The sequence below is a fragment of the Colossoma macropomum genome, unplaced genomic scaffold (genome assembly GCF_904425465.1).
Source record: "Colossoma macropomum unplaced genomic scaffold, Colossoma_macropomum, whole genome shotgun sequence".
Lineage (NCBI taxonomy): Eukaryota > Metazoa > Chordata > Actinopteri > Characiformes > Serrasalmidae > Colossoma > Colossoma macropomum.
In genome coordinates, this window is record NW_023494806.1 from 31,849,367 (window position 1) to 31,874,491 (window position 25,125).

The 25,125-nt window shown below is 39.9% G+C and overlaps 1 protein-coding gene across 1 annotated transcript; it reads right to left on the minus strand.

Annotated features, from left to right (window-relative positions):
- Positions 1 to 10,588: 10,588 nt before the first annotated feature.
- On the minus strand, positions 10,589 to 24,717 carry LOC118827424 (cytochrome P450 1A1). Its single transcript, XM_036598780.1, has 7 exons — positions 24,560 to 24,717; positions 22,972 to 23,814; positions 19,895 to 20,018; positions 15,513 to 15,602; positions 13,036 to 13,159; positions 12,722 to 12,808; positions 10,589 to 12,109 (listed from the first exon to the last, which is right to left on the minus strand). Exons 2-7 carry the CDS (start codon positions 23,812 to 23,814, stop codon positions 11,827 to 11,829), a joined length of 1,551 nt encoding a protein of 516 aa, XP_036454673.1. The 5' UTR covers positions 24,560 to 24,717; the 3' UTR covers positions 10,589 to 11,826.
- Positions 24,718 to 25,125: the final 408 nt, after the last annotated feature.

Sequence of the window (25,125 nt, forward strand, 5' to 3'; positions counted from 1 at the left end):
ACCCACACATCCCAGTTTGGTAGTCCTGGTACTGGAACAAGGACTACCAAACTGGCCTTTTAGGCCTTCTGAGAAGTAATTTTTACAGGAATCTTCACAGGAAGGTTAGATTGCCCGACCAGGTGACCAGGGTCCTTTCTGGGTGAGGTTTGCATGTTGTCCCTGTGTCTGTGTGGGTTTCCTCCGGGTTGGAGTTGCTAAACTGATGCTAAATTGCCCTAGGTGTGAATGTGTATGCCTGTGTGTCCACCCTGCAATGGACTGGCGACCTGTCCAGGGTGTTTCCTGCCTTCCGCCTGATGAATGCTGGAACCAGCACCCTCCACCACCCAGAAGGATAAGTAGCTTAGAAGGTGGATGGATGGAAGTATTGTACTACTCTTATTTCAGGTTTTTCGATTGGGAACAAAAAGGTTAAATCCTTGAAACACCCAGTTGGGTTTTTTCTCTGTGGTATCTAGCTAGATACAATCAAAGTGAGCTCTCATTGGTTAGGCCTTGAGGAGCTGAACTGAAGACCTAAAGTGTTGGATTAACCACCATTAAAACCATCCATTAGAAGATTCTTTTGGAAAGTGGTTATTCCGTGCATTAAGAACCTTTAGTGGCACCTTTATATTTAAGATTTTTGTTCATATTATGTTTACTGTTAAAATGGGGGGAATGGGGGAAGACAAGCGTTCCTACATAAAAAACCTTTTTTGGTTCCCCAAAGAACCTTTCAGTGGATGGCTCTTTAATGAACCACTTTTGTAAATGAGATGTGAAAGTGTGAGGAGCCAATTTGAGGAACTGACACAAAATACCAGTTTTAGCCAGGAACCTTTTAAGAACCTTTATTTGTAAGAGTGTAACTCCCTAATGTTCACCGTCAAGATCCATTTTCCCATGCCCAACTTCCATGTTTCTGACTCCAGAGCACTCGTGAACTTTGTAGTTGCAACTTCAAAAGTGTGAAATTAGCTGTATACCTAGAGCCGTCAATGCAAAGAACCCACAAAAACAGGAATACAGACTGTGTGTATTTGGGGGAAACTGAGAGAAGGAGAACAGGAAATACCTGAGCCAACATTTAATTTCATAAGTATTCTTAATACCAATTCTCCATTGCTTCCAGCACCTTTACACAAGCAACACCAGCTGCAGCTTTGGTAAAACTGTGGGTGTCTGTCTTTCCTCTCCTTTTCTTTCCTTTATTGTCTTTTTTCAAAACTTTTTTTCAGGTTCAACTCTGAGGAAAGAAGCTGTCAAGTAGAGGAGAGAGGGGCACAACCTAATATGTTGTGTTACTGGCAAAATAATTAAAAAATATATATAAGTAGGAATAATCATGTTTTTATACAAGCAAAATATACATCTCTGCTACAAACAAACGCTTGAAATTTGTTTCTGTCACCTACCATTCATGTGCAATACCACCGAAAATGAGAGTGCAGTGTTACAGTTTAGCCCATGGGTGGCTTAACACTTGCTAGTTTGGAGAATCAGTGCAAACAAAGTTATTTCAATATAATTCTATATTGTAAGAAACGTATATTTTCCAATTGTACTGCATTCTACACTGATCAGGCATAACATTATGACCTTGTTTCTACGCTCATTGTCCATTTATCAGCTCCACTTACTACATAGGTGCACTTTGTAGTTCTACAGTTACAGACTGTAGTCCATCTGTTTCTCTGCATACTTTGTTAGGCCCCTTTTACCCTGTTCTTCAGTGGTCAGGACCCCCATGGACCCTCACAGAGCAGGTAATATTTGGGTGGTGGATCATTCTCAGCACTGCAGTAACACTGATGTGGTGGTGTTGTGTTAGTGTGTGTTGTGCTGGTCTGAGTGGATCGGACACAGCAGTGCTGCTGGAGCATTTAAACACCTGGAATTAATCTGGAATATGTTCCGGAATCTGGAATATATATTGATATTGTATTTACTGTGTACCCTGCATCTTATTTATCTGCCTCTACACTCACATATTGCATATATGGAAATGTGTACAATTGTACATATTATAGCTTGTATTTCATAACTTATATTACTGTACAAACACTGTACATTGGAATGGTGCAATACTGTGTGCATACTGATGTGTATATTGTGTATATGTGTATATATTTAGAGTCTAATGTATGTGTGTGCATATTTATATCACTGTTGTCGGAAGAAAACCTCATATCTTCATTTTTGTTGTTTTTCAGTTTTTGACATAATCTGAAAATACTTGAAAACCTTCATATTGCGTGTAAATTTCATGATAAATGGACCGAAAGAAACGGCCCAAAATGACTTTTTCCTTCTCCTGTAAAGTTACCATTTTGGAGATACAAGGTTTTGTTCCGACAACAGTGATATATATGCATAATGTATATGTATAATGTATGTTTAAGTACTACAAGGGGGCTATGTACCTAACACACCTGTGTAAATGTATGGAATGCTTTTATTAGCTAGGAGCTGTATCTTCTAAAATGTTCTGTTGGACACAATACAAACAGTTACCAACTGTAGTTTTTCATGATTAATCTTCAGCAGGCTCATTTAAAACTTCAGATGAAGCCCGAGCAGACGGCTTTACATCTGAAGCTAAAAAGTCAGCACATTTTACAATGAGACCGAGCATCTGCTGGTCACTGAGGCCTCCCTTGTTCCTTTAATATGGCTTGGCAGCACACAGAACCATGGACCACACAGATTCATTCTATAGCTTCTGTGTCTGTGATCTTAATGACTCCGTATTCCAATCCATACTGGGGCTTATTGGGCCAGAAGGAAAACAGGGACAAAAGATGTCTCGCAGCAGCCACTGAGGGCAGTTCTTGTGGTCTCTGGTTTTGCTAATTAAGGCCCGTTCCCCCTGTGGCACAATGCTCTCGTTATACACCGTCTTCCTTTCATCATGGCATCGGCCACCAGAAAGAACTTTGTGGCCATGCTGAGCCATCTGTACACCATAAACCCCCGCTGGATCTTCTGGCGAAAGCTGCTGCTCTTTGACTTTGGAGACAAACAAAAACAGGACTTTTGAACATTACCACTTACGCAATTCCATAAGCTGAAGCACAGCAGCCTTTAAACTGGAGTCATAGTTAGCTATGGGCATAACGAAACCATGTTTTAGTTCATTTGGGTTAGTGTATGAGTGGACAAAATAAGCTTCACCATAATGCATTCATTACACCATCTGGCCAAAAGTATGTGGACAACCCATCTAATTATTGAGTACAGGTGTTTTAGCCACATCCATTACTAACAAGTGTATAAAATCAAGCAGACAGTCCTGCAATCTCCAAAGACACACATCAGCAGTAGAATGGGCTGTACTGAGGAGCTCAGAGACTTAAATTTCTGCCCTGCTAGGTCTGCCTCAGTCAACTGTAAGTGCTATTATTGTGAAATGTCTCATAAAGCAGTAAAAATTGCCTGTTGCATCACTCACTACAGTGTTCCAAATTGCCTCTGGAAGCAACATTACCAAAAGAATGGTGCCTCAGGAGCTTCATGAAATGGGTTTCCATGGCCGAGCAGCTGCACATAGCCCTAAGATCACCATGTGCTGGCCCTGCCACTGGGCTCTGGAACAGTGGAAACATGTTTTCTGGGAAAGATGAATCATGCTTCGCTATCTGGCAGTGGACAAATCTGAGTTTGGCGGATGCCTAGAGAGAACGCTACCCAACAGAACACATAGTGCCAACAGTAAAGTTTGGTGGAGGAGGGATAATGATCTGGGGCTGTTTTTCAGGGTTTGAGCTCCTTAGTTCCAGTGAAGGGTGATGTCAAAGCTACAGCATACATTTTAGACATTTTGACAGTTACAGTTTGGGGAAGACCCTTTCCTGTTCCAGCATGACTGTGCCCCTGGGCACAAATCCATAAAGACATGCATTGATGAGTATGCTGTGGAGGAACCCCGGGGTCTTCACAGAGACCTGACCTCAAACCCACTGAACACCTTTGGGATGAACTGGAATGTTGATTACGAGCCAGATCTTCTTGTCCAACATCAGTGCCTGACCTCACAAATGCTTTTTTGATGGAACAGGCACAGCCGCAAAGGGATGCAACTTCTTATCCATGCCCATGGTTTTGGAACAGGATGTCCAACAACTTTGTTAAGGTGTGACAGGCGTCCACATACTTTTGGCCATATATCATCGTTTAAATGCAGAATTCACATGAACCTGAACATGACTTCCACAGAGAGAAAAAAAGTTTCTAATTTTCATCACTGACGTCCAATGAGAGTCAACCAATTAAAACAATTAACCGCATATGTTTTGTTTACTCTACATTGACCCTGGTGAAAGACTTCCCCATTTAACAAGCAGTATAGCTAGATTGGACAACAAATAAGCTTAATCAGAATGTGTTTATAATGTTCAATAATTGAAATTTTACTTGCTAAACTTAGTGTTAACATATAAAATTTGCTTGAAAGTTGTCATTTGAACTTGTTGAAAAGTTGTTACATGTGTAACCTTGTTTTGAGAAAATAGACAAAACATATTTTAGAATTTGTCATGTTTTGTGTCTTTTCTTGGCATTGAAACAAACATAAAAATGTGCAGCTGCTATAGAATGTAAATTGAATTCTGTAAAAAATGGAACGGACTGACGTGTTTTTGAGGTGTTATTACTGCTTTGCATTGTTTCATGTAGTGTATCAGTGTAAATTCAATAAATCCATTGTCAGTCGTTAACTGACAATGTTTCATTGGGAAGTTAAATCAAATTTATGTAAGTAGATAGCTAATTATGTTAATAAATTTGTAAAAAATCATAAAATGTAAATTGTAATGAAAAATGTGTAAACTGACTGCCCCCCCCCTTCAAAAACAGCAGTTTGTTTTAGCTACATGAGTGGACAAAATAAGCCTCAACTGAATGTATTTATTACACTATATGGCCAAAAGTATGTGGACACCCCTCCTTATTATTGAGTTTACCACACACATTGCTATCAGGTGAATAAAATCAAGCACATAGCCTTGCAGTCTCCCTAGACAAACACTGGCAGTAGAATGGGTCGTACAGAAGAGCTCAAAGCTCACTTGACGCACTTTATAGGGAGCAGTGAACCATTTGAGATTCAGCCTTAGGATTTTCCGAGGTCTGATCTTACAGATGCTTAATATTACCCATTAATGGGCTGTTTTTGTTGCAATTTTCAGCTCATTACCTGCTTATTTTATGTTAAAGAATGTTAAATATTGCACTTAAAAGAAACTTGTATCCATTCGATGGCTTTGTCTAACTCTGAAACATGAAATGACGATTGGAGGTATCTGTGTTTGCCAAAAAAACAAAATTTGAATGAAAAAGTATTAATAATTTTTCCTGTATTGTGTTCAGTTATTTTTAGTTGAGTTATTTTTAGTTGAGGGTCTGGGTTCGATTCCCCAGCAGGGCGACCATGTTCCACTCTGTGTGGAGTTTGCATGTTCTCCCCATGTGTGTGTGTGTGTTTTTTTTGCAAATGAAATATTTAAAACTATAAGTGCTATTGTTGTGAAATGAAATGTTGTTTAGGAGAAACAACAGCTCAGTCACAAAGTGGTAGACACAAACTCAGAGCGGTGCTATTGATTGTTGAAGCATATAGCACATAAAAATCGCCTATCCTGTGTTGCATCACTCTGAAGAAACATCAGAAAAAGAACTGTGTGTTGAGAGCTTCATGAAATGGGTTTCAATGGCTGAGCAGCCACATACAGAACTAAGATCACTATGCGCAATGCCAAGTGTCGGCTGGAGTGGTGTAAACATGCCACCACTGGCAGTGGAAGCGTGTTCTCCGAATAGCCAGAAAAACGACAATAACTTTAGACTTCTAGGGATTAACAGGTAACGCTGGGTTCTGATTCTTTATTTTCCCCAATAAAGTTAAGCAAGTTTGTATAAGAAAGTACAAAGCCCTGCTGGTAACATTCCAAATAAATAAAAGTAATGTGTGACCATGACTTAGTAAGGCATGGGAATGAGATAATTAATTTGTGGCCATGATTTAGCAAGGCATTGGAATGAGATAATTAAGTCGTGGCCATGCGTAACTTTTATTATTTTTAGTCACGGGAATGAGATCATGCCTTATTAAGATGTGGTGAAGGCGTAAATATCTCATTCCCATGCCTTACTAAGTTGTGACCATGAATTAGGATCTCATCCCCATGCCTTATTAAGTTGTGGCCACAACTTAATTATCTCATTCCCACGCCTTGGTCACGCATTATTTTATTACTAATATGAGATGTCACCAGCAGTATCTAGAACATTTTTTGTGAAATAAACATGAAAAAAAAGAAAAACTGAGTCAAAGGTGCTCTACTAGCTTTATTTCAAACTAGTCCAATTCAAATTGAACCATCACAAATGAAAGTAAAGTGAGTTAAGAAAACACATAACTGCAGTTCAGAACAGAAACAGTTAACGGATACATGGTCAAGGTGTTGGTATATAATAGTAGACATACAATATTCGACAAATGACTACACATTCTACTGAATTTGACATGTATTTCCTACCATTTATTGCTTTAAACTTTTTGTTTCAAACGTCAGTCCCTTACTGTGTCTCCTGATTGCCACGGGAAAGTGTTCCCGGCCTCCGGGCAGACCCTCTCTCCGCCTTGCCCACAAATAACTAGAGCCGTAGATATTCATCTAATTCAATCAACTCTCTCCACACTCATCCTCTCTGCCGATAGTTACCCAGAGACGTAACCAGAGAGAAGAAATCTGTCTTTTATCAAATGTTTTCAATCATTACCTCGGGCTAAATGCTTTCCAATAGCAAGCGAACAACGGATGAAGTTGTAAGAGAAACCACAACCTTCTTCACTGTGCTCACAATGTTTCATCCAAGTCAGTTTGGTGCAAACATGGAGCCTGTAGGTTCTACTGAATCCTTAGGCTTTTACTGAAATGGATCCCTGTTTATGCTTTAGGGCACTATGGGCTGGTAGCACAAGACTCCACAGTTTAACCTCTGATGTACAGTGCTGTGAATAAGTATTTGACCCCTCCTTTTAGTATTTATGTAATGGGATGTCCTCATGAGTGTCCAACAAAGTCTAAAAACTTCAAAAAACAAAATCCTCACAGACAGAAGCATAGCTAGGCCTTTTAGAATGGGATGACCAGGTTGGACCTAGAGATTTTATTGGGCTGCTAAGTAAAATAGTGCTAATATGTTGTGTAAAAAGTGATGCACAGGTTTTTCCTCATGATTTCCACATGAATGCAGTATTACATCAACACGATTTTTGCCAAGCTAATCTGAAAGACCAAACTGATACAATGCATTTTATTAATTCATAAGGAAATGGTGGATAGCTTTAGTAGCTTTAGTGGTTTAGGCTGGCCTTGCTGTACATGAGTGTAATGATTAGAAAGCTAGCCAGACAGCACTGTATAAGGTAAGAGAGACTTATAGGCTGTCCTAGCTTTTGCACATCATATTCCACAGATGGGATCCTCGGTGTGCTTAATTACATTCTGTGGCATGCGCCCGCCCCCCAAGGTTTGTCGCCGCTGGGTGTTCGGGCCCTGCCTTCCTGTCGGCTCTCGGGGCCCGAACACCCAGCGGCGACAAACCTTGGCCAGGACGGCAGGGAGAGAGCCGCGAGTGGGGAGGGGGCGGAGCGCAAAGTCGGCGTCTTCCTCCTCCTCCCGCCATCACTCACATCACTCGGAGGAGCTTGGGCTTTGCTCTCCGCCCCCTCCCTGCTGTGAAAAAAAAAAAGATCCTTTCGCAAATCTCAAAAAATGCACAGGATTGCATGCATACAAGCGCATTAGTATTTATCTTCAAGCAGAATATTACATTTTAACAGCAGTCCTCTTTAATCTGGCTCATTTTGTAAGCTGTCTGCAATATCTAAACTATAAAATGTTAGGTAGTCAGCTAACTGATCTTAACATTGCTTTCTAATGTTTTTTATCATTACTTCAGATAAGTTACCTTAGAGCTGATGTGTGGGTGAAACATTATCATTTTTTGGCAAAAATCTTCTAGGAAGGCATCGTGTATGAAATAAGACAAGGGTATATGGTGTTAAGTTAGAAGTTAAACCAAGCAACTTGTGCAATTAGCCAATTAAATACATTGGCCATTTTTCTCGAAATCATGTCTGAATCGTGAAACGGAATTCTAGTGTGATTTTAAGGGCACTACAATCCTTTACAGTGTGCTCGTAATATCTAGTAAACACTGCAGATCACTACATCAGTCGAATGTGTTCTGACATGCCTGCTTCACTTTATACAGCAAAATCACTGACCGATAACTGTTGCGTGGGACTCCTGTCATTAAACGCATGAAATAAATCGCTCCTGTCAGAAGAAAACCTCGTATCTCCATTTTTGTCATTTTCAATTTTTTGACATAATTTGAAAATACCTGTTGTTCTTTACATTGTGTGCAATTTCATGATGAATGGACCAAAAGAAATGACCCAAAATGACTTGGAAAAAAGTCTGGTTCCATTGACTTACAAAGTAAAATAGTTTTTTTTCTTCTACTGTAGTTCTCATTTTGGAGATACAAGGTTTTGTTCCAACAACAGTGAAATGTGTTGCCATGTCAGGTTTGATACATTTTCTTCCATCCTGGGTTCAGTATTACACAGCTGGAGTCTGCACATGGACTTTGGACAAACTTAGCTTGTAACAGACATTCAGCTACCTTTTTTTCCTCTGTATTACTGGATTCACCTGGTAGCCAGTTAGCAGTCTGCTGAGCTGTGTGTTGAACAAAAACACATTCTTAAGTATGTTCAATACAAAGTTCTGTATATATTGGCATGAGCATTTGTTTCCTTCTCCACTCCGGGCACAACATGAGTTTTCACCTTTTTAAGGATGCAAAAGTCCTTAATCTACTCCCCCTTCTGCCATGCTGCGGCTGTTGTGATTGTTTATGAGCTCCTCTTGGAGGAGGGAGTTGTATCATATCTAGATTAGGGGCTATATCGGGGCTAGATAAGAGCATGAGAGCGCCATGGGAGTTTGTGACTCTAAGGCTACGTTTACACAGCAGGTAAAAGTGGCCCAAATCTGATCTTTTTCTTCAAATGTGACACAGATTTGTATCTGTGTGTCAGTGTGAACAGCAAAAAACGCACTGAATCTGACATTTTCAATTCCGATTTGAGACGCTTTCATATGTGGTACTGAAATCCGATACGTATCTGATCTGCGGCAATGCGACTCAGTCTGAACAGCCAGATCGGAATTCATGAGACTTTTATGTCAGTCCAACTCAACATTCGTTAGGCTGATGTTTCTGTACCAAAAAAATTAGAAGAGACTTGTTGCAACCGCTCCGTGTTCGAAGAGGTTTCGAATGAAACAGCCGAACGCGGCCGGAGGAGCCCGAGGCTGCAGCGTCAAAGAAAAGTTTAAAGAATCCGAGGGCATGAATCAAAGAAGTGGCTGTGGCTAAATAACGCGCCCTTTTTACAGCAAACTTGAACACATTCTGGGTGATAAGTCCAGCTGTCAACTGTTGTAACTTTATAGTCTCTCCTGTGATGCTGGTGAAGACGAAACTGAAAGCTCCGGGAGAATTACCGAATATCGGCACATGTCGGCATTCACTGGTGGATGTTCATTAACAAAGAAAAAAATGTCCATGTTCTTTCATTGATGCATGTTTTTATCACTTTTTGGTAAACTGTGACATCTCCCTCCAACTCTGCTGCTAATCTGACTCTTGTGTTCCCAAACTCCAACTCCCATAATTCTGAGAAGGATCACCTGACCCAGAACTCACAGGCACCATTCAATTCAGATCAGCTTCACCCAATTAATGATTCTCCTCACCTGTGTCTACCTCTACATCTATTTTTTATAGGTACTCACTTATTGGCAAAGTATTGCTCCAGTTTCACTGAGCGTTGTTTGTCTGCCTGTCCTGTTTTTCTCTGTTTAATCACTACAAGTTTAGATCTCCCTTTTTTCATTAAAACCTCAAAACTGTTTTTTATCCATGAGCGTCTGATTTGTTCTGACTCGTTACATAACCTAAGTAGCCCCTCCTCTATATGGCACAATACTAATGAGGAAGTAATCCATTTTGGTCACAGCCCCAGATTTTAGTTTTAATGAGCTGTTCTTTTATTAGAGTCTTTCAGAGTCTTTGACGTCATCTTCCGACCCCACAGCCTCAGTCATGTTCTATTCCTTCAGCACGTGTAGCCTTTGTTTGGAATAAAGCCACTGACCTTCTCACTATCACTCAACTGGAACTCTTTCATTCAAATACAAAAACTTCTCTTCAACAAGGAGGACTTTGTTCAGGCACTGGAGCAGAATGTCCCTGGTTTTGTTTATACCCTTTAATTTCCAGTAAAAAAAAAGGCCATTTAGTACAGGTTATTCATCTTTCAGTGTCAGGGAAAAAGGCAGAAAACATATTTAACAGAAAATTACACAGAAGCCTCAACAACCAAATATAATATAAAAAAATGCAGTTCTCAGGAGGCTCTAAGAAAGCTGAGAGATATTTTTCCACATATCCAAAGTTCAGTCTTAGAAGTTGGTTGCATTTTCTGCTTCTCACAATCTGAGTAATCCCAAACACATTCAATGATGTTGAGGTCTGGAGTCTTTAAGTAACACTGACCTAAAAATCTATTAAATGCAACTGAAGTTTGGGTGTGAAAGACTCAAATTAAATCTAAACTTAACCCTAAACCTAACCCTGTCTATAATGTTGTTGATAACCAACTATAACCAGAAGGTTGGTTAATAATTCAAGTATGTTATTCTTTAGAGCTACACATCCTTTTAGTCTCATAGCATTGTCTTCAGTGGAAGGATGGACAGACACACCTGAGGATTTTTTCAGATATGAAGCAGCTTGATTTTCTCCTCTCTCTCAAAGATGGAAGCTTTAAGTGTCCTTTTTGGTGGTCTACCAGGTCTTGCAGTTTTGGAAACTCTTGTTGCTGTTTTTGTCTAATTTCCTTTGACTCTTCGCTTCCTTATCTCTTCACTGATATCTCCCTAAAAACAAAAAACTTGTACGTAATGGACGCTGGAAATTAAACACATAAATGAAGAGTGGTCACTAACTTTTGCATCCACTGTACATCATCAAATCACACAAATCTAAATATATAATTATTTCCTTAAGCAACTGTCTTAACATCTTAGCATCATCAAGCATCCCTTGCCATAGTTCTAATTAGCAGTGGTGAGTTAATTTAATTAATAGCAATTAATTCATAAGAAAACTTGCAGTGGTCAAACCTGTACTTAATGTTCACCGTTCTTAGATTTTCGCCTTCTGCCCATTGACCGCTGAGATAGGCTCCAGCTCTCCCCTGCAACCCTTAAGGATAAGTGGCTTAGACAATGTGTGTGTGTGTGTGTTCTTAGATTTTCAGAAGAGACCGCAAACTCATCACAACAGATAATTCACACTGAAAGCTCTGTTTTCAAACAAATCTCTTAATATTAAGAATATTAACAGAGTCTTACGATCACTTAAGCTTATACATGAATATGTTTCAGCATGGATTATGAATACATCTATTCCAAAAAAGTCATGCAAGCCTTAGTTGGTTATAAGAACGTATTAAAGTCATAAAAACCAATAATCTCTTGATTCTTGTTTCTCAGAGGTAGAAGACGTTAAAAGCTGTGTTGAGCTGTGTGATTGGTTATGATGAACCTGACACAAAGTCCAGTTGTAAACAGCATTAGCTTTTTATGGTAAAGGTGTGTTGAGCCTGTCTGGTCAACTGGTGTTGTTTGGTTGTTGGACGTGGTGTTGGTATGAGTCAGTGCTGTAACCAGATAATAAGGGAGAAACGCTGAGGATCTACATCCGAGAGGAAATCTTGATCTGGTAAGGTCTGGGCTTCATGGTCAGACCGAAACAAGAGCTGAGGTCGAGCTCCTGACCTGGAACGTTTTCGATGCGCAGACGCTGGAGTATGGTCGTTAAGAACACAAACATCTCCAGACGAGCAAAGCTGTCTCCAAGGCAACGGCGCTTCCCCATCCCAAAGATCATCACCTTTTCGGCCAGGTCTTTATTAAGATAAGTGAACTGGTTGAGAAAGCGCTCCGGACGGAATGATTCCGGGTCACCCCAGATCTCCCTTTGGGATACAGAAAGAGAATTTGGAAGATAACTGGTAAAAATATACAGAATGAAGCATAAAAAATCAGTTTATATTTATTGAATTCATCTCATTTTAATCAAATATGGCAAAATACAAAGTGAAAATTATATTTGTAGCAGTATGCTAAAAGGGCCTTTTGCCCCCTGTCCAGGGGACTTCTTACCCTAGAAGTTTAACTTCCAAAAAAAAAAAAAGTTTTGCTCTCAAAACCAAATGTACAGCTCTTTCCACAAACCCCCATAGTCATGTGTAATATATTTTATACATAATTTAGAACAAATTAGACCATAGCCATTCAATAAAAGTGTTGGCCCCATCAGTTGATCAGGAGAACTTTATCCAGGCTTATTTCCTTACATTTTCTATAATATGCCCTAACATTTAGTATTCAAAGGACACAATATATAACAAAGAATTAGAGATACAGAACATAAAAAGATTTAAAAAAGCCAATTGATGCCATTACAGTAAAAGTTACCACAGTTAAGGACTGTTGTTGGGCATGAGTAAAATCACTGTAATGCGTGGCTGGGTTTGCGTGCCTTACACAGGCCTAAACACATGCATTAAAAACACACTGTAACATACGTGTCATGATTCACTTGATACTGGTTGATGAACACACACGTATCTTTCGGGATGAAGTATCCATTCAGTGTGATATTTTCAGTTGTGCTACATGACAAAAAGAAAGAGACAGAAAATGAGGACTTGTAGGCATTTTTCTACCCATTCAAAGCTATGAAAATAATTTCATAAGGATTTGTAACGCCTTCACACCAAACCACTGAATGCTTCTGAATGACTCTTTACATCTTAATGAAAAATCTGTGAAATTCCCCTTTAAACAATGCAGATATGTTGTATTAAAATAGCAATAAATCAAAAACGTAAGACCTTACCAATGAGGGATGGTGAAAGGCACATAGGATGCATGGCGAAAAACTTCATATAAGAAGGCTTCTATGTATGGCATTTTTGGCTTGTCCTCGAATCGTGGAAGGCTATTCAACCCAACCTGATCATCTGAGAAAACAAACACACACAAACTGAAGCAATAAGCGACCATAACAGATACTTGCACATCTTTGTAATAACACATACTAACTATATACCGTTTCAGATGCTTTCTGAAACTGCTCTACTTATCTTTTTTTGGAGCAACTTCTAAAAGCTTCACATCCAAACAGGTCCCTCTCAGCATGGCACTTACAGGTGAGAAATCCGGCTTCAGTATATTGTATAAACACAGGGTTGGGATGTAATGGAATACAATACAATTTGGGATACATATTCAGAATACAATTAAGTATCTGAATTCAGTCCAAGTTACAATTAGTAAAGGCAGTATTCAGAATACAGACAGCCTTCCTCTTTGAATTTTTTGTGCCATGTCCAAATTTGCTTTCCAGTTGGTGCATTTTTACTTTCTCGAAAATGCATGCTGCACACTCTTGTTTAACTGTGTTTGAGCATATTCTAACACACAAAATGCCTTTTCATTTCTAGTGAACGCCATTCTTCAACCTGAAAAAAAAACATTAAATATGAAACTTGGTTAGTTTTTACACATTTTGTTAAAATTTGAGATCATTTGAGGGAGAATTGGTTATGTTATTAGACTACGAAACAATGTCAATTTTTTTGGGACACCCTGTACTTTTAGAATACTTACCTACTAAATTTAAAAATAAATATATACAATCTTTAAAAGAAACACCATCAGTACTTGTTTATTAAGCAGAATCATTGCACGGCATGTAGCAGACCAGTTTGTTAGACGAACTCTAAAGCGGAACTCAATTAACAGCTTCTTTACAAACTGAAGTTCCTACTAAAGCCTGAGTAGACTGATAAACCAATGTGACGATCAGTTATAAATCGAGCACTACTGAGCTCTTTTGGGGGATGACTAAATTAATAATCTCCTTTGTTGTACTGGCTTCCCACTCGGGGATTGTGGGAGCAATAGTGGACAGAAGCAGGTGTTAAGAGAGGAAAAAAATGTTCAGAAATTAATTTAAATGATTTTTTCATGAGCCATATTTAAGGAAAGAGAATAATTACATGACAGCTGACAACCAGTAACAGTGGGGAACAGTGTGAATTAAAAAAACAAAGATTTCCAAGGTGCCTTTTCAATGTTCATTGTAAATGTATTCTAAATTTATATAATTATAGAATTTTATATATTCTGTACACGTTACTTTTTTATGTATTGTAATAGAATACATTACTGAGCTCATTTAGGACAGTGTTTTCAGTGTTCAGCCATCACTACAAGTATTTTGCTCTATCCTGTATATACAGAGCCCACCTTTCATATATCTATTTTTCCAATCAAAACGCCCATTAAGTACGTTAGAAAGTTAAGCCGGCAGTATGCTTCAACTGCCGAACATGCTGTTGTAAATATACTTAAAAAGAATTTGGTGTATATTTTTCACACCTCTGAAGTTCAGTTGCCCTTTTGGCTTCTTATGTTCTCAAGTAATCCCAAACACATCCAGTTAATTGTTCTGAGAACACCAGCAGCTTCTTTGTCTCATTTGCCAGTCTATGTCCTTTTCTCAGTAAGGGCTTCTTGACAGCTACATATCCTGTCAGACCCATAGCGCTGAGTTGTATTCTCTCAGTGGAAGGATGGACAGAAACACCTGTGGATTTTTTCCAGATCTGAAGCAAGACTGAGCTTGATATTTTTCAAAGATGACAGCTTTATATCCTGTTTATCTGATGGGGACAGCTTTGGTCATCTTCCATGTCTCGCAGGGTTGTTTGTCAGGAGTCTCATTTTTTCTGTAGCTGTTAATCATTTTTTGAACTCTACCTTCGGAAACTTTTCACTTATTTTCCTTTGGCTTTCTCCTTCCTTCCTTATTCCTTATTTGTATCTAATCTCCTGAGAAATATGTCCTGAAATATGAATAACTTGTACTTGATGGCCGTTTTGATTGGAAATTAAATTAATGATTGGGATTTGCACAGTCGTGTATTCATTGTACAAGGTGAGATTGCTTGTGATTACGGGTTAAACACACACAGAGTAAGGTCCCCTACTTACTCTATGGGCATCTAACTGAAAAGCATGGCTTCCTTACATATCAGCCTGAATAACAACCAAATATTTAGACCACATACAGGAAAAATCCGAGTTATTAAATATCAGGTTAATCACTCTAAAACACATGCCCTATATTCTGTAAACGATGATTTAAGCTGCCACCTTTAACAATTTCAGCAGTTTGCGATGGCTGAACAGTTTCCGAAATTTCAGTGACCATCACTGATTATGTTGAGCTAATGCCTCCAAGATGCATCTGGAGCATCTGAACAATATGTAGCGCTCACTGGGGTGCACGAGTGGTGTTTTTTTTACCGATCTCCTGGTAGATTCTGGCCTGGATGTGCGGGAACTTGATGAGATACAGCAGGCTCCACTGCAGGCCGGCAATGATTGTGTCGAACCCTAAAAGTGAAAGAAAACACAGCCTGGCATTGTTCTTAGTTAATGCAGCTTAAAGGCTGTTTAGAGTTGCCCTCACATATGCACATTTAAACCACTTAAAAGTGGCAGTTCTTGCTAGCAAATCAAAAGCATGGTGTAATTTTATATGAATTGTTTCTTATTTATAGCCAAACCATGTTTGTTTTTTATCAAATTGTATTGAATTGTATCACAATATATAGTACTGTATCATATTAGTATTGTACAGCACTTTACAGTGTTGTATGTGTTACGGAACGGCAGGGAGGCAGACCCAAGTGTGGAGAGGAAAACCCATGAGAAAGGGTCTTAAATGAATTAATGAGAGCCAGGCTCGAACCGCCGATGTACTGAATAGAGGTCCGAGGAGTTACCACTGCGCCACAGGGAAAAACACAGGAAAAACACCTCAATGAATGGGAATGGAAAAAACGGCAGGAAAGGGCCAACAAAGGGGACGCTGAAAGCAGCGCGCTCAAACAAAGGCTGAGACAGACAAGTAAAATAAAAGATAATCAGAAAACAAAAGACACTTCCTCTGTAATTATGAGACAAAGATCAGCTTTATGTTTCACCTTTTTCGTTTGGCTTGGAGCTGTTTCTTTTTTTTGGTGTTTTTTTTTTTTACCCAATTTAGTAGCCGTTTCTTGTTTAAGCCTTCTTTTTGTCTTTTAAGTAGTTTTGGGGCAATTTATTCCTTTTTAGCCCACTTTTTCTTCTTTCTGTTGTTTTGGGGCAATTTCTCTTTTTTACCAGCCCTCTTTTCTTTTCTTTTCTTTCCTTTTCTTTTAGTCTAAATACCCACCTGGGTTTAGTACTGTACCGGTCTACAAAGGTGTGACAAAGGGCTGCTGTTTGCCACGGCCTGAGGTAGAGGAGCCCCCAGGCTTGCCAGGTTGGGCCTAATCAGCCTGAGGCCTTCTGGGAATTGGAGTCCCCTGAACTTGTGGTGCCTTGCCGCCGTCGCCCTCTGCTGGCGGCCAGCGGCACAGGCTGGACCCTTACAGTATATATTGATGCTTTGTGACTAGCACATTGGTTTATGGTTAGTGTGTTAGCTTAGGGCTAAGATTAGCTTGTTACTCAAACGCTAGATTCGGACACTATATTTGTTTCAAATATTGTACTTTTATAATGTTGAATGCTCTAATACACTGAAAATATGGGGCACATTTTCAGGAACTCCTTATTTTTGCTGAATCAGAAAATGTCTTGTTTATGTTTATATAGTGGTTTATATATATGGTGTGCTTTTGCCATGTCGTCCACTAGTCCCAATTTCTACATTTTATAAAGGTTTATGTATCGGTATGTGCAAATAAATACTTATCTTTTCCCAATTCCCATATCGGCGCATCCCTACTGCGCAGACACAAACAAACAGAAGCATAACTCCAAGCAATCCAACAATTCATTGTATTTGTCTGTAGCACTATTTAACCAGAGGGCACGGAGCAGGCAGAGAGATGCAACAGCAGATGCAGCCAAGTAGGACAAAGATGGATCATGCTGCACTGAAGCCTGGAGCCCCTCCTACCTCACTTCAGCCAGCCAGTGTACAGAAAAGAGTGGCCTGTGGCTCATCAGAGAAAACGCTAAACGCTCTTTAACAAACTCACATTACTCAGATACATAAACTAACACAGGAATGAATGTCGCAAGCCAACAAGCAAAGGATCCAAAACACAGGATTCAGAGAATAGTGCAGTGCAGGCCCTGGCCTGTGGAGCAAAGCCAGATAAAGCATCTGGGTCTCATCCCAAATATGCTTTTTTTCTTCCAGGAAAAGCAATAGCAGAGACGTGCCCCCATAAAGAACGCCTCTTGGGCATCTTGTAAATGTGTGATAATAAAAACAACTGCCCTCACAGTTATACATCAGGGTTTTGGCAACTGTTTACTTAATGCAATAGTACGGCAAAAAATCACATTTACACAATTTTCCATTTAACGTGAACATAGCTGATCAGCCAAGACATGTTTGGTGTTTAAAGTTTGCTTTGTTTTACAGCTTTGAGGTTAATATAGCTAAGAAATAATGGAAGCTTATACTCCGCCAGTAAGCATCATGCACACCTGCCTCAAAGTTGTTCAGTAATCTTACTGAGTTGCTTGGTTTCTGACACCATCTGACACATTGTTATCTGTAAAAACGGACAAAGGTATGTGAGCATAGCTAAAAGCAGCAGAGGCCGCCTGAATTTTGTCTGTATTTTTGTCATTTTTGTAAGTGCTAATTAGTGTAATATAAGCTTCCATTACTTGTTAGCTACATTAGCCTCAAAAGCTGCAGTGCAAAATCAAAAAGCAAACATGTTTTAGCTGGTCAACTGCATTTGGGGCTAAAAGGCTAATTTGATGTTTCACCAACTATAAGATGCATGAAATAATTCCTTCTCCTAAATATGCTCCAATTTGGTTCATGTGTTTACATTATTGACTAAATACAGCCTGGCTCATCTGTCCGGCCCTGCCAATGACAGCTAATCTATCAGTAGCTATGGCCTTGTCGCACCTTTGTCCATGCTTCCTGCGCTGATTGCCTGCTGACAGTGCTGGACAACATGGTGGTAATATGGTATACCATGGTATGTGAAAATCATGACGGTGTTTAAAATTTATTATGGTATTTAAAAATTATGTCAAATTTCTATTCCATGTCTGAACGGAAAAGTAAACATAACCCACCCATTTATATTTTAAAGGGCTCACTGATTGGTGGCGTGGGAGTTCACCAACAGGCAGCGCTGATAGAAAAAGGGGAGAAATTAGAACCTGGAAAAATCCCAGAAAAACTTAGCATGATAACAGCTCAGCCACGGCTACACATTCTCTGCACTCACCACAAAAGTTTGATCTCGGCTTACTGTCACTCTACTTTTGCTCTCTCGAACATTTTTATCATCTAAATTTGTGTCAACAAAGCATCAGTTTTCAGAATCAATCCTGTACTGTGATGGGTGGCACTGTTTGGGTCTGTAGCTTGCTTGCTGAGCTAACATTAAGGTAGCATATCAGGCTAAAGATCCCAACAACACATAACAGGTTTAATTTCACCTTTCTGTCCCTTCAGCAGTTGCTCAGCTTCACTCTCTCAAATTTCAATCATTATTTTTCATCATCTAAACTTGTGTCAGTGATTTGGTGAGCCAAAATCGAACATGTTCTGTCGTGGGCAGAGCAGATCATGCTAACGAAGCTAATGCTAACCAGCTCCCCTCTCCTGTTAGCTGCACTGTTAAACATTTACCAGCTGTTCGATAGATTGTTTGACGTTTATTGAACGATGGCGTAAAATTTGCTTTGTTCACATATTTGGTGAGCATGTAAAGCAAACTACTTTTTTCGATTTTGAAATGACGCTAGATAAGACGGCAAAAGCATTTCCCTAGTGCTCAACTTCCACTTTGGAGACCCCGTTTACTCGGATGATTCCGGTGATTACAGTGCATGATGGCTAATTAATCAATTAAATATGGCAGATGATTTTGCAGTTACATTCAGACACCTTTAGGGGCGCTGGCATGACAGTGCTCAATATTTAAAGTAAAATGGCAATTCGAATTCGCTAACAAGAGGTTAGTGTAGGCTGACATGACACGCAGTGCTCTACAGTGTTCCTTCCTTTTTTTCATTGCTGATGAGGCAATTTTCATGTGAGTCATGTGAAGATGGATAGTAATGGCAAGAACTACTAAAAACCACCATAGCACCAAGAAAATGAACAAGATACTTAAGGAGGAAGAGGACATAGCTGAGCATTTAGGCAGTGAGAAATGCTGACTCAAGATTACTTAAGTAGCATTAGTTAGTAGCATATTGACTGTCATGATTATGTCACATTTACGATAAAAGCCCTTACCAGTTTGTAATCACTAGCAACCCATCTTGGTTTTCTCAGTGTGGCAAATAAATAATAAATAAGAGTAAAATGCAGACATAATGCACAGATTTAAAAAAAAAAAAGTTCTGCATGAAGGCAGTGCTGTGTGAGTGTGTGGCCTGAAAATAAGTCCCGTTCCAGCCCTCCAACAGTATGTCAACTACATTTGGAATAAGGGGAACATTGACTGAATAAAACTGATTAAATTTGAACTCTTCCTTTACAGATTTTAGACTGTCCTATAGTGACCTGGTGGTCTCCAGAAATAAAAAAATTCAATTAACTTTGAGTTTGAGTTCTTTTTACAGCCCTTATTCTAGGACTCAGATTTGCATCTTGGCCTAAAAATGAGAGCACTGCTCAATCTCGATCTTCCACATCTTCATCTCACCTGCACCAAAGATGTCGATGACGGTGTGAATGATCTGTGAGTCGGTGAGAACAGCTCTCTCTTCGTCCTCCTGACGATCCTCACACATCGCTATGAGGGCATCGGTGATGTCACGGATACAGTTCTGGGTAAACATAAATGGGCAAAGGGTCATTCTTTAGAAAGTCATCAGCCAAAGCAATAAACTGACTTGTAGTAATGGATGAATGAGGATGAGTTATTGATTTATATTAGATAAATATCTAGTGTAATTATACAATTGCACCATTAGAGACACAGTTAACAATAATTACATTTACATTTAAATACAATAATTACAGTTACATTTCCATTCCATAAGTACAGTACTGACCACTTTTCATTTATTTAATATTCAGTCTATACAGCAATTAAGTGCAAGTTCATCATATTTCAGGAGATATTTCTGAGAAGATTACACATATGATAATTCACTTGCATAAGGAACGATAAAGTTGATCCAAAAAATGAGAAAATGGAACTCCTAACAATCACCTGGTAGACATCAAAACTGACCACATCAGATAAACAGCACTTAAAGCTTTTATCTTTGAGAGAGAGGAGAAAATCAAGCTGCTTCAGATCTGAAAACATCCACAGGTGTTTCTGTCCATCCTTCCACTGTGAGAACAATTCAACCCTATGGGTCTGAAAGGATGTGTAGCTGTCAAGAAGCCCTTACTAAGAAAAGAAGCTGCTGGTGTTCTCAGAACAATGTACTGACCACCCCAACATCGCTGAATGTGTTCGGGATTATTTGGATCGTGGGAAGCAGAAAGTGCAACCAACTTCTAAGACTGAACTTTGAGGTGTGGAAAGCACTGAAAGCAAGTCTTCTGAAAAGTATGGAGGCTGTAATGAAGACAAAGGGTGGATGAACTGAAGAGTGAAATATTTGATATTATATTGAGTTCTTGAGGCTTCTGAATAACTTAAGTACTTAATGACCATTTCCACCAAATTTACAAAGGGTGGTCTTTGACTTTTGCACAGTACTCTACATTGTGTATCATTATCGTTAGGGCGGTTCATTCTAGATGCACCGAATAAAGCAGTTCCTTTCATGCAGCTGATTTTAATAAGATAATAAAACAAACTGTTTTGATTTCTTAGAAATGTGGTTTATGATCTTTAAACCCTTAAATCCTTTTCAGACTATGCGTGTGCCTTCCACAAGACTGACTACGGCATATTAAATGAATGCGTGTGAACGTTTTGCACAGAAACAAAGAGCCACTTTATCAGTGCTGGGAGAGGGACACACTGCTCTGGCCTCAACCCAGTGGACACACTGATCCAACTGAACACGCTGAACTGTGTCATAGGTAGCGTGAGAAATGTGTTTAGCGTCTGGAGAACGTCTACCAGTGTCAATAAGATTTATGGACATCGTGCCTTCTGGTTCCTATCGCTACCACTGTAAAGAAATCTCTACAGTCACCCATTTCACATCAAAGCACTCTGAATAACTTTGTTTACATCTCAACCACTGAATTATGCAGATGTTTTTCAAAAATCAGTGGAACTTCTCTTTAATCTGAGTTTGCTTAAGTTGAAATAGAGGGTCCTTCTGGCCTTGAAGATAAAACAGCATAAAAGTAGCATTCAATATGTTATCTGTCCTGCTGTTTAGTGTCAGTAGCACTGCATCTCTCAGTCTTAGCTTCTTGACAAAGATATGATTTTGGGAGTGTGTTATCGCGAAATAACATCACGGCTGTGATTTGGTCGTAGATCGTCACAGCCGTGATATTATAGCGATAACACACGACCTCGAGTGTTCTATTGCTTTTATACAACAGTTAAATAAATAAAGTAAGAAATTAATAAATTAGGCTGTGAACGCGGCGTTTAATATATTTTAATGTTAGCAGTTCCTCCTGCCAAATTATAGTTTCTTAACAAGCAGCTTGTTGCTACGTCAGAGTAACGAGCTCCGCTCACTCGCTGCACAGCCGGCAGTTCGTTCTCCAGCTCCTTACACTAAATTCCGAAACTGTCATCACCACTGAGCATCTTTTTTGTTTTTTATTGCGGCAGTTTTATGGCTCAGTCCGATTTGATCAGACTCTGAAGACGAGACTGCAGGTTTCGCTTCATTTCTGGCTGATTCCAGGTTGTTCAGCTGTTCTTCTGTCACAGCTGCCGACTGAAAAGCTGCTCAGTGGTGATGACAGTTTGGGAATTCAGTGTAATCTCATCTTCAAAGTCTGACCAAACTGGCTGTCGGTCAAATGTGATCTTAAAAGTATCCATTTTCTGTTTGTGGCAAAGTAAGATATAAAAACGTTCAAATGGCTCCAACAGCTGTCAAACTCGTTGCTTAGCAACGGCGTCTTAGCGGAGTGATACGGTGTTTGTGAAAAACCAGTGATGTTATGGCGAAATTACAGGACGGTTAGAGCGCTTCTCAACCAATCAGCTTGCGTGGCCGGAACTAACTGTTGTATAACAAGTGATATAATTTGCTTGTCAAATGATTACAGCTGACTGATGCTTCAACATATCTAACCATTGGCCTAGTTTACTTTACTTAGGGGCGAGTCGGAGAGATAAACTGAGAAAATCATTACTGTAGTCATAATTCTTTTTACGTTCTTTTTTAATTGTTGAAAAGAAATCAAGTTTTCATTACAGTGCAGTTGGATGTTATCTTGCTCTTCAAGGCGGAAGCTTTGTATTCGTCAGTTTCTTATTACACTTTTCCATTCCACTATATAAATGGTAGATAAATGGTAGAATTATTTCTTAGTGCCAAAATGATCTACATATATCTACAAATGTAGAACAACAGTTCTACATTTCTGCCAAACGACATGAGAAAGATTAATTAAGGTAACACTGATCATTTGTTATTGGTTTTAAATATTATTATTTAATATGCTCTGAAAAGTCATTAGATTGAGGGAAAATGATGAAGAATATTGTACTTTTGAAATAGGTGGACATTAACTACATGGTCACCAGTGCCTTTGTTGTTCACCCTTGTTTTAGGCTGCCTGGACGTCTTGGTTTAAAGAAGGTGACTCACTAGTAAGCGTGCTTGGAAGCAGCACTACCTTATCAAAAGTGAGGAGGTGCTCCTTGATGTTGTCCTCCATGAAGCCGTTCATCCTGCGGATGTACCGCACCAGCTTGCGCAGAGACGGGCTGGGCAGGTAGCGGAAGATGGGGAAGAAGTCGGCCAGGTTCCCTGCTGCAAAGAGTCGCAGAACCTCCTTATTAATGTCCACTACGGTGAGAAACTTCTCGTCATCATGGCCGTAACGTTTTCCGAAGCAGAGCGCGCAGGCCACATTAGCCACAGAAGTGACCAGCAGTGCGGCTGGGTCTAGTCCTGCCTCTCCCGCCTTCTCCCCCTGCTCCCGCAGGGCCTCCACCATCTCCAGTGCCTCAGCAGAGATGCGCTCCTCCAGCAGGCAGGAGGCGCCGGAGTTCTGGGCCTTGGCTTGCGAGAACGTCCTCAGGGCATTCTTGCAGATTTTCTTGTGAAGCACCCAGGCTTCGCCGTACTTCTCGCTGAAGGTCATACTGGTGCCATCGGCCACCGCAGAAAAAGTGAAGAGGTCCGGCCGGCCTGCAAAGGCCTCACCCTGCCGCACCAGGGCCTGCCGGATGGTGGAGTGGCCACTCAGCACCACAACTGCCAGGGAGCCCATCTTCATCTGGAAAACGTCCCCATAGCGGGCCCTCAGGCTGGTGAGGGAAAGGTGCAGCTGCTCCCCCATCTGGAAGAGGTTGCCCACCACTGGCCATGGCCTGGGACCTGGAGGCAAATTCGGTTGCAGGGTTTTCTGCTTATGGACTCGGAGAACCAGCAGGAATAGTGTGAAGAAGCAGAGGAAAACAGTGACACCAGACATCGCCAAGCCCATTTCTGGAAACAGGTTTGAAGGCACCATCTGTAGGAGAAAGAATGAAACAGAGATTCTAAAACTGACAATTGGGAAATGTTATTTATGTAGGCTGGAGAGACATATTAGGAATTAGGAATGCTATGACTGAATTTTCGTGTTTCCATCCATCAGTGTTCTCTCATTACTATACCCAGCACACATTATGCAAATACATCACATAATCATTGGGAATCCCAGCAGTGTCAACCAATATTGACTGCTATCCACTGATTTAAAGGCCAATGGTGCTAGCTGGCATTAAGGATTTAGCACTAATCTCACATGGTTGGCCAAAGTTTTTATTAAATTAACCAGGTAGTGAAAAAAAACACCCCAAGCCCTTTAAATTGTACATCCACCTTTAAAATACATCATCAGAAGGTGGTTTTCCCAGTATTTAAACCAGGAAATCTTGCGAGTAGATATCTTTACAAGAGATTTAGCGATGGTTACATTATCCTTTAACAGTTAAAACAACAAATCATTTTGGCATATAACACAGTAAGATAGAACAGAAAAAAGGAAAAATTAAAAAGAATAAACATAAATAGTATCAATAAACAAAATATGATAAAAAAAAATACAGGTACATATATATAGTCATATATGTACATATATTGCTAATATATATACACAAATATCAGTATATTGAAATACATGCACATACGTACATGAAACATATGTAATGGTGTGTGTGTGTTGTTTAGAACAGAAAACACCACAATAGAAAAGAAAGAGATGAATGCTGTACCTGAGCTGTCCTCCACTGAACCCTTGCAGTCAGCCTCCCGCTGCTGAAGCGCTCAGAACTGCTGGAGCTCCAGCACTAATAGCGACCACCAACGAGGAGGGGCTCTCCATGACCACCACGGCTGACCCCTGAGGGTCAGCTTCAGCAGCCTCCTGCCTCAGCGCGAGGGGAGGGACAGATCGAGCCAATATCTGCAGGACAGAGTGTGAAGCTTCCCAATACATGATGTCGAAATGAGAGGAGCCTACAGGGGGCGCCAAAGCTCATTGCAGTGGCTGAAGACGACAGTAGGCTCAAATATACAGGTTATTATAGGTTCACTTCACACAAAAGCTATGTTTAGCTAATTTCACCTTCTTAGGAAACAGCAGATATTCAAAATCCACACTATAAAACATTATTTACTTCAGTATTTTAACCAATAAACTGTACGTAACTACTTTAAAATACCGTTAACCTCTGACTAGGACCAATCCCTCTTCCTATTCTCCTGCCGAGTCGTCGAATTCTCCGTTCCACCTTAAATGGTGCAGCAGCTCTATTCTGTACAGAGAGGCTCCAGCATG